This window comes from Wolffia australiana, chromosome 7, assembly GCF_029677425.1.
Source record: "Wolffia australiana isolate 7733 chromosome 7, ASM2967742v1".
Lineage (NCBI taxonomy): Eukaryota > Viridiplantae > Streptophyta > Magnoliopsida > Alismatales > Araceae > Wolffia > Wolffia australiana.
The window spans coordinates 18,030,588-18,040,084 of NC_135841.1; the positions used below are offsets into that span (position 1 = coordinate 18,030,588).

Genomic DNA, 9,497 nt, shown 5'->3' on the forward strand with positions numbered 1-9,497 from the left:
GCTAAAAAAAATGTCCTCTTTGCTGCAAATGCCGTTGAGCGTGCGTCCGTCGATGAAAGAGATTGTAATTCAGAATTCCGCTCAAAACTGGAGGTTTTATTGTAGACCCGAGAATCGTTGAAGGGAGGGGAGAGATGGGGTGGCTGTGTTTTTCTTTTTAAGTTATTGATTCGTTAGAAAAATGTCATCTTTGCTGCAGAGGAAGAGATTGGCTGTCGAGCATTCGTCAGTGAAAGAGACTATTATTCAGAATTCCACTTTAAACCCGAGGTTTTTCGTCTTAACCCGATAATTCTTGAAGAGAGGGAGATGATGGGTTGGGTTTGTGAGAGTTACTGATTCGTTGGGAGATGACATCTCTACTGCAAAAAAATGCCATCGAGCGTTCGGCAGTAAAGAGATAGTAATCAGAATTCTATTTAAAACATGAGGTTTTGTTCCAGACCCAAGAAACCTTGAAGAGAGGTAGATGATGGGCTGGTTTTGTTTCCCGTATTAAGTTCTTGTTTAGCCAGAAAAACGTCATCTTTGCTGCAAATGCCATCTAGCGTTCGTTAATGAAAGAGATTGTTATTTATAAGTCCATTATAAACAGGAGGTTTTCGTCCAGACCCATGAATCCTTGAAGAGAGGGGAATGATGGGTTGGCTGTGTTTTCCTTGTAAAGTTCTTGATCAGATAGAAAGATGACATCTTTTCTGCAAATGCCGTCGAGCGTTCGTCAAAGAAGAGACTGTTATCCAGAAATAGCTTATTCCACTCAAAAACTGAACGTTTTCTCGTCTTAAACGTATATTAATACCAATAAAAGCATTACACTATCGTGTGAAGTTCGATGGAGAGACGTCCTGTTCCCGGAGACGAGCATTGAAGAAGAAGACAGCGGAGGCTTCAAATCAATTAAACACCCAATAAAGAGCGAGTAATTGGACGAGCATCTGTCGTCAGATGAACACCGGCCAGACTAAACCAATTAATTGAAGGTGTTCGATATTGATTGATGTTCATACAGCCGAGGTAGATTTGATTCCTGGACCCCCCCGCCATGGCTGGATCGTGACCAAGTTCTTCGTCTTCCTCTTATCGTTTGTTCATCTGGAATTCCTGTAGCAGGGTTTTGTCTGCGTCAGGCACCAAAGCTTATCTGGGTCCCATCCTCTTCTTCGTCTTCTTCGTCTTCTTCGTCTTCTTCGTCTTTTGCGCTTAGATCTTGCCTCAGAGTCGATGAAGCTTCGTTTCCTTGTTCATCGCAGGGATTAGGGTTTGACAAGAAGGTCCTTGGATCTAAGCGCGACTTTGTTTTGGTGTTCGGATTGGGGTTCTTTCAGTGGGCGAAGCATTTCCCGATCCGGAGATCATTTTAGATCGTGGATCGGATTGCCGGATTCGAATTCCTGCAACGCGATTCGGGTCGGGAGTTTTCTTCCGATCTAAGGCTTGGAAACGGACGAGACTGAGGAAGATCGATGAAGAGAGTAATCTTGTCTTCTCTTCTTTGAAATCTAATCGATTTTGCTGGTCGCTGGTCGAGTGAACCGCGGAATTCGTCTAATTTGATCAAGTCTCGAAGACCCATTAGAGATTCAGCTTATCCTTTGTTGGGCTACGATCAAACCCTCGGGGCATCTCTTGGGGTTGCGATGGAGGACGACGCCGCTGGATCTGCCCGTCGCGTGTCGAGCCGGACTCGGCGCGTTGCTACGAAGATGGCAGCGGCGCTCGCGAGCAGCGACAATCGAGAGCAGGTAAGTTTTCAATCTCTCTAGATTTGCTCAAATTGCTCGTTGGGAGGGGAGGAATTTCCATTGTTGAATCTCCGAGCAGACTGTGGTGTTTTTCATCTTCTGCATCGCATTTCTAGTCTTATTTGGCCTGCATATGAAAGATTTCGTCTTTGTTATCTGCTGAACTTTACCCATGGTTGAAGGCGGCGCTTGCTCGATTGGAAGCGTTGGAGAGCGATTTCGTGGGAGCAGAAACCATGGAAATCAGCAGTGACGAAGATGGCTCGTTGGATGGGGACGATCAAGGTTTTTTCTCTCTGGTTTTCCCGAATTTTCTTCCTGTTTCTGGCCTTATAATCAACTTAACCTGCATTTCTGAGATTCGGTTTGATCTTATTATGCATTCGATAATCAAGATTAAAGAATTGTATCTTCATTCTGGGAAGTTGAACAGAGATGAATAACTTTTTTCTCTATTCGAGGCCTGAACGTTGAACATCTTTATCCTCCTAGATTTCTATCAGGGAAAGTGAGAGATTAATTTGGTTTTCCTATTCTGGGGATTATATTTTCATGTTCATCCCCATTTAAGGCTTTTAATCTGTTCCCTTTACCATAGTAAGATGAAAGAAATTTTTCAAAAAAAAGATTAAGAGGAAAGAACTGGATAAACATTCCAGTAAGATTAACAGGGATTAATTTTTTTTTTCCTTGTTCAAGGGCTACATATTGAAGATCTTTATGCGCCTAACTAGATTACTCTATAGGGGAAAATGAGAGAGACGAAATCGGGACTGCAAAATAGTGTTGATTTTCATGTTCTGGGGTTTATTTTTTCTTTTGAACGTGCTATAGTGAACCAGTTCCACGGATGTTCATCCTGATCCGTCCATTTATTCTGTTTTGTCGGCGTGCTTCTTCAATTTGGTGTAATTTGATTGTGATTATCGACTATCGCAGCTTACATCCAGAGAAAGCAGTCCAAGAACATGAAAAGGAAAACCAGGCACGGGAAGGCAATGGAGAACGCCAAGAGGGCTCCTCGCACTTTCATGGAGCTCCTTCATGACGTAGGCATCTCTTTCCTTCCCTCTCATCTTCTATCTCTATATATTATTAATGTACGCCATGGAGCTCCTCCATGATGTAAGCTTCTCTCTCTCTCTCTCCATTTGACAATCATTCAATATTTCTGTCTTTGTCATGGAGAAACTCTATGACATAGGTATCTCTCTCCCCTCATCCCATATTTTATCTTTATATATATCTCTCCCTCCCTATCTTTCCTATGTATGTCTATCACTTAATCTGTGTACTTCTCCATCATGATGTACGCATCTCCTTCTGTCTCTCTCTATCTCTCTGTCTCTTCCTTTCCATCTCGCTCTCTCCCTCTTATCCTATCTCCCTCTCTCTCTCTCCATCTCACTCTGTCTCTGTCTCTCCCTCTCTCTTCCTATCTATCTCTCTCCATCTCTCTCTCTCTCTCTCCCCCTCTTATCCTATCTCCCTCTCTCCATCTCTGTCTGTCTCTCCCTCTCTCTCTCTCTCTCCATCTCTCTCTGTTTGTCTCTCCCTCTCTCTCTCCATCTGTCTGTCTCTGTTTGTCTCCCCCTCTCTCTCTCCATCTTTGTCTGTCTCCGTTTGTCTCTCTCTCTCTCTCCATCTTTGTCTGTTGCTGTTTGTCTCTCCCTCTCTTTCTCTCCATCTGTCTGTCTCTCCCCTTCTCTCCATATCTCTGTCTCTCCCTCGTTCTGTCTCTCTCTCTCTCTCTCTCCTTTCTCTTTTTTCCATCTCTCTCTGTGTCTCTCTCCATTTCTCTCTCTGTCTCCCCATCTGCCTCTCCCTCTCCTCGCCCTCTTTCTCTCTCTTCGCCTATTTCCCTCTCTTTCTCTCTCTCCCCATATATCTGTCTCTCTCTCTCTCTCCCACATATCTCTGTCTGTCTGTCTGTCTCTCTCTTCCCCTATCTCCCTCTCTCCATCACTCCCTGTCTCTCCTCTCCATCTCTCTCTTTCTCTTGCTCTCTCTCCCTCTCTCTCACTCTGTTTCTGCTTCTCTGTCTATCTCTCCTCTCACTCTGTCTATGTCTCTGTCCCTTTTCTCTCTTTTTCCCTCTGACTCTTCCCCACTCGCCCCTATGTTTAACTGGCTATCTTTCTAATTATGTCGTCACGACTCCATCTTTCCATCAGTATGTATCTAATCCATTATGGAACTCTTGCTTGATGTGGGCATATCTCTCTCTCCATTTATTTTCATATACCTGCATCATGGACCTCCTCAATCACAAAGTCATCTTGTTCTGTCTCCCATTATCTCTGCCCCTGTTTTATGGGGCGATTCAATGATGTTATCTTCTCTCTTCCTCTTGTCGAGCCATGGAAGTCATCTGCAATGTAGGCATCTCTCGTCTGTCTACCAGTCGTCTTGTTTCTACATCTCACGTTTAATGTCTACTAATGTGTTTTATAGGCAAATTTGGAAGCCCTGCCTCATCATGTGCCGACGTACTTGAGGGCAGCTGTCGGGCCGCCAACTGCGACAGCGCGGCGGCACTTCTGCACAGTCTGTGGGTACACAGCGAGTTATACTTGCGTGAGGTGCGGTGCAAGGTTCTGCTCATGCCGCTGCCAGGTAATTCATGGTGAGACTCGCTGCCTGAAATTTGTTAGCTGATGCTACAGTCCAAAAAGAGATGATGAGATCCTCTTGCAACTTAGTGAAATTAAACCCATCCTTTGGCAAATTATTAAATACTTTAGCTCTCTTGGGGCAGAAAATTCAAACTGTCCACTGCCCAATCAGCCCCCATTGATGATCATATTTTTTTTAATTTAGTGTTAAAAAAATGTGAAGTGTTGAAGTGTAAGATATGGACCCGTGACCTCAAACAAATCTCTACTCTTGATCATCTTAAATACCTTTGGCTCACTTGGGGCAGAAAATTCAAACTGTCCACTCTGCCCAATCAGCCCCCATTAATGATCTTATATTTTTTAATTTAGTGTACAAAAAATGGTAAGTGGGGCAAAATTTTACCTGCATGATACAAATTTTACCTGGGGCAAAATTTTTGATTATACCAAGTCCTGTGTGGTGGCCTGGGTGAATCAGTAGTGTGCTGGGGAATATTTCTGACCATAACTGCCCCACAATGGTCGCTGAACATGGCTGAGACCATATCTAATCATGATAATTGGACTTGACAGGCATTTCCCGAGTTCTTAAGGGACACCAAGATACTTCGCTGGTAGGTGGTGAGTCAACTCATTGTGTTAGTGCTTTCTGAGCCTGGTTTATGCATTCTTAGTGTATTAATTATGAGACACACTTAGGAAAGCTGAGGGGGCTAAGAAATCCAGCTTTGAGCCATTGACATGTTAAAGTCCAAATGATTAACTTCACTTAGTTATTGTGTTTTAAACTGATCTTCTTAAATTTAGAAAATTGAAAATTTTCCCAATTCTATAAGTGCTCTAGGATGAAAAACACATTTTTTCTACAACATTTTTCTGAAAATGCTAATCTTTCATTTTTTAAGATTTTAATGCTAATATTTTTAATATTTCAACATTTATTTGGTCTGCAAAAAGTTAACTTTAAATTTTATCATTAACTTTTAAAGAAATATTATCATACTGTATGACTAGTAAGCTATGGTTGCAGCTCAGAAACAGTATGAAAACTGAAGAGAAATGGTTAACTGCCTTCCATCTCTCTCCTCTCTGTACTTTGACTTTTCTTTTCTCTCTCACATTCTTTCTCTTTCTCCTCCCTCAGCCCCTTTGACTTTCCTTCTCCCTCTCTCACTTTCTTTTCTCTCTCTCCTCAATCAACTCCTTTCTTTGTCTTTTCTTCTCCACTTTTTCTCATTCTTTCTATCTGTTCTCTCACCCTCTTAATTCCCCAGTATAGTTGCCTATTCCACCGTTCTCTTCCCTTTCTAATTTTCTTTCTCTCTCTCTTTTATACAACTTCTGAAACTACTTTTCTCCAACCTTTCTCCCTCACCTTTCCCCACAAATTCCTCTACTGGTACCACCTTTCCCCCACAACCATTCTCTGTACCACTTTCTCTTAACCCACCATTTCGAATTTGACAGTTTATTTTCTTTATAACTGCATGTTTCTTTTCCTTTAAAAAGTCCATGAGACTGCATGTACCAACATTTTTGCTTGAGAATTATTGTGAAGTTGTTTTATGAGAAAAGAGTGATTCCTTGGTGATTTCTTCTGGCGATAACGGCAATGGACAACAGATCAACAACGGAAAGAGTATGTGGCTTGTCTTCTTCAACATCGTAAACTCCTCTTGGGTTTCCCCTTTCTCTTTCTCCATACTTTAACCTCTCCATCATTTACCTATCATCTCATCCCACCATCCCTATCATTGAATACTTTCTTTCAAATTAACCCATCATCTTCACCTAGTTCAACTTATCCTCTTTCTTCTTTACTTCACCAATTTCCACACCTAATCCGATCCAATTCATCCAACTTCACACTTCGCTTTTACTCCTTTCACTTTACCCATCAACACTCTCTAATGCCGATCAAATCAAACATTTCCATTTATCCGTCTTCCCACACCTTCCTCTATCTTCCTTCACATCACTCGTGGAGCTGCAGATCGACGTCAATCAAGGCCATTCAACATCTAGACATTCAAGCTATTGGCTCTCATCTCTCAGGTACCTTGAGACACCATAACTTTTGAGATATTTATGGTTCATGATAAGTAATAATTTGCTCTAGTGAAAGTTACTTTAGAAATTTCAGTGTTAAACTTTAGATGTCCATTTCAAATACCATATTTCCATTTGTTATTACATTAAAGTATTACCAAAGTGCTGCATAGAACCCATGTGCCATTTACGTAGTCCCTTTATATAGGATTAAACCAAATTCGGATCACCCTCAAGGAACACATAATTAACTATATATTTGTATTAGTTTTACTAAATTCACAAATCTACTTTCATGTCCCGCATCAAGTCATAAGTTTACTAAATAGATTAGTAATTAAAAATATACTTCTATTTGTATCAGTATGAAAACGTTTTTAGTTAGAAATCAGTAATATCTTATACGAATGTTGTTGTCGGAGTCTAATATCATGCAAGGACACATCAAACGGTGATTGAAACAATAAGAATAGAGTAATCCAATTTTCAGAAATTATTGGCACAATGATGCTTATTATGTGAAAGACAAACAAAAAATTGGGTAATTTTTATGGAAACACAATATTTAGGTCTTCATGCACAATAAGTTGATTGGCTGTCAATTGGTATAAATGTGTTAAATTCACTCTGGCTACCCACTTTGGAGGAACGTGGTTTGGGCTAATTAATGACCAGATTTGTGATTCCTATCAACCACTATTAAGGACTATAGGTGTTGTCTGTGTAATCATAATTTCAAAACTTTGTCTTGGATCTACGTCACTTGTTGATCGTATTGTCTTGGATCTAAATTCACCTGATTCTGGCAAAATATAAGGATTCGGGTTGAAGAGAAGGCATTAGAGGCCGAATATATGATCATCAGCATCTTGGAAACTTAAATCTATATATTTTTAACCATTCCTGTCCATTTCTTCCAATTTGTCTCATTTTCCTCTACTTTATTTCTTTACCTCTTGCTTTCTACCACTTTATCACCAGAATCCTCCATTTGCTCTTTCTAAACCCCAAATTGAATCTCTAGTTTATCTATAAAAAATGCCACTAAAGACTCCTCAACTTTCCTCTCCAAAATGCTGTTTCCGTTGGCATATGTTGGCATATGACTGCAGGGGATATCGTCTTCAAAATCCGTAAAACACTAAAAATACAGTTTTAACTTTTCAACATATTTATAATATTTTTAAGGTATAGAAAAGTTCAGAAAATAAATTCCTGCCTCCGTAATGGATTGACCCCTTACTTGCCCTATGTCTGATATTAATCAATAAAGTAGAAAAGTTTAATTTATTACGCCTACTTGATTTTAAAGTTCATCAGTTTTTTTCATGTAAATATATATATTTAAAATATATCCTTTGAAGTCTAACACATTTTAGGCATTAGACCATCTAGGCACATGTACTAGTTTAGCTATTGACTCCATAGACCTAATAAGTTTCATTGCACAGCCCGATTAATGAACTATGAAAAACATAACTATACTGAGGAACCTTGCCCCAGTACTTGTTGGCCAGGAAGGAAACACATCAACTTCTCAAGCAAAATGTTTTCTTACATGGATTGAAAATGTGATTTTCTCCTAAATCTTTTGATTTCCTTCTTGAACATCTCCAAAAGGCTAATGCATGGTTGATATATACATGCCATTGAAAGATTAAGATCAATTTCAAATTCCCTTAAAAAATCAATTTTCATAAATTTCCCTATTTTCTGTATAAATTTATTTCCCTATTTTACCTCTCCAGATTTTGAATTTACTTACTTTTTTGGGTTTACATTTAGTTGTATATGAATTTTAAGACATGATTGGTTTTTATTTTCGTCGTGCCGCGTGTCACCCTCTAATTTGTCAAATAATGGCCTACCAACTTTTGCTGTTTCTGATTGGCGATATCTCATCATTAAATCTCATTAATGATTGATGTTATCCGATCACTAAAAGCCAAAACCATTGTGGCATCACAATTGATGCATTCCATTACTAATGGTTTCTCTCTCTTCATTTTTTATTTGCTGGATGATGTGGCCCAATCAAAAAGCTCTTTCTGCAATAAATGAAATGTGGAGATTGAGGCTCAAGAATTAAAAACAATGATTTTTTAATCCCTTGACTGCTCAACAATAATGGCTCAGACTAATGTGTCACGAGACACATGGCGCCCATGTGTCCCCCTTTATTTGGGTTTTAATTGAAAAGTCCTGGCATGCCTTGAGGTGACAGGCCTCTACATCTTACTGGCCTCCACATTTAGCACTATATATACATATTATATAATTAATGATTTTTTATCATTTTCAGGACGCAACACGTGGTCCAACGGGAGTCATCGATTGAAGATGATGCAGGGCAAGCCAAGCCAATAAATGCATTTAATGCCATGATGAAATGAAATCTTTAAAATGATGTGACGGCGTTGACAATGACAAGATAAGAGAAATATCTGGATTAAATCAACGCCCAAGAATTTTCCATCTTCAAGGCTTGATATCCAATGATCTAGAATTTTGAGTGAGCTGAAAATTTGAGGGTAGCTTCATATTTTTGTCCTCCATCCATTTGTATCAATGGATCTATAAATTGATTCCCTAATTCTTTTAAAAAACATCTTTAAGATCACTTCCTCCTAGAGAGGCAGATTAAAAAAAAGTTAAGTTCGAAAGGTACTTCAAGAGTGTTCTTGGTGTCTTGAGTGCATGGGGAAGGTTGAACGAGAAGTGGGAAGGGTAATATACATCATAAAGAAGCTTGAACCCTGAAGGAATATAGGGATATAAGGTTAGTATGTTTCCCTACATTGATCATTTTTCAACATATTCACTTAGATAGATCATCTCCATTTCCATTATCAGTACCCACCATGATCCATTACCGTCAATCATCATCTACCATCTACGTCATGTATCATCTATGCCTTCACAATTACGTCATGTATAATACTCTCTATTTGTCTTACAAAACCTAAACCACTACTTTCATCCATCTCATTCCTCACTCAACTCCTACTTCCATCACCTGCATCAATACATCTCATCCTGTTATCTCTATCACGTTTTGTCTTCAAACCTTCCTATCTTATATTAA

The 9,497-nt window shown here is 39.5% G+C and overlaps 1 protein-coding gene across 13 annotated transcripts; it reads left to right on the plus strand.

Annotated features, from left to right (window-relative positions):
• The first annotated feature begins 683 nt into the window (after nucleotides 1-683).
• On the plus strand, nucleotides 684-9,000 carry SEF (HIT-type Zinc finger family protein). Of its 13 annotated transcripts, none has more exons than XM_078578218.1 (8): nucleotides 684-1,148; nucleotides 1,254-1,745; nucleotides 1,928-2,030; nucleotides 2,685-2,794; nucleotides 4,200-4,371; nucleotides 4,937-4,984; nucleotides 5,987-6,418; nucleotides 8,715-9,000. In XM_078578218.1, exons 2-8 carry the CDS (start codon nucleotides 1,641-1,643, stop codon nucleotides 8,777-8,779), a joined length of 1,035 nt encoding a protein of 344 aa, XP_078434344.1. In that variant the 5' UTR covers nucleotides 684-1,148; nucleotides 1,254-1,640; the 3' UTR covers nucleotides 8,780-9,000. The 13 variants fall into 13 exon arrangements, with proteins under 13 accessions (XP_078434344.1, XP_078434343.1, XP_078434345.1 ...); XM_078578217.1 differs by having other exon boundaries at nucleotides 684-1,017; nucleotides 1,114-1,745; XM_078578219.1 differs by having other exon boundaries at nucleotides 684-1,017.
• Nucleotides 9,001-9,497: the final 497 nt, after the last annotated feature.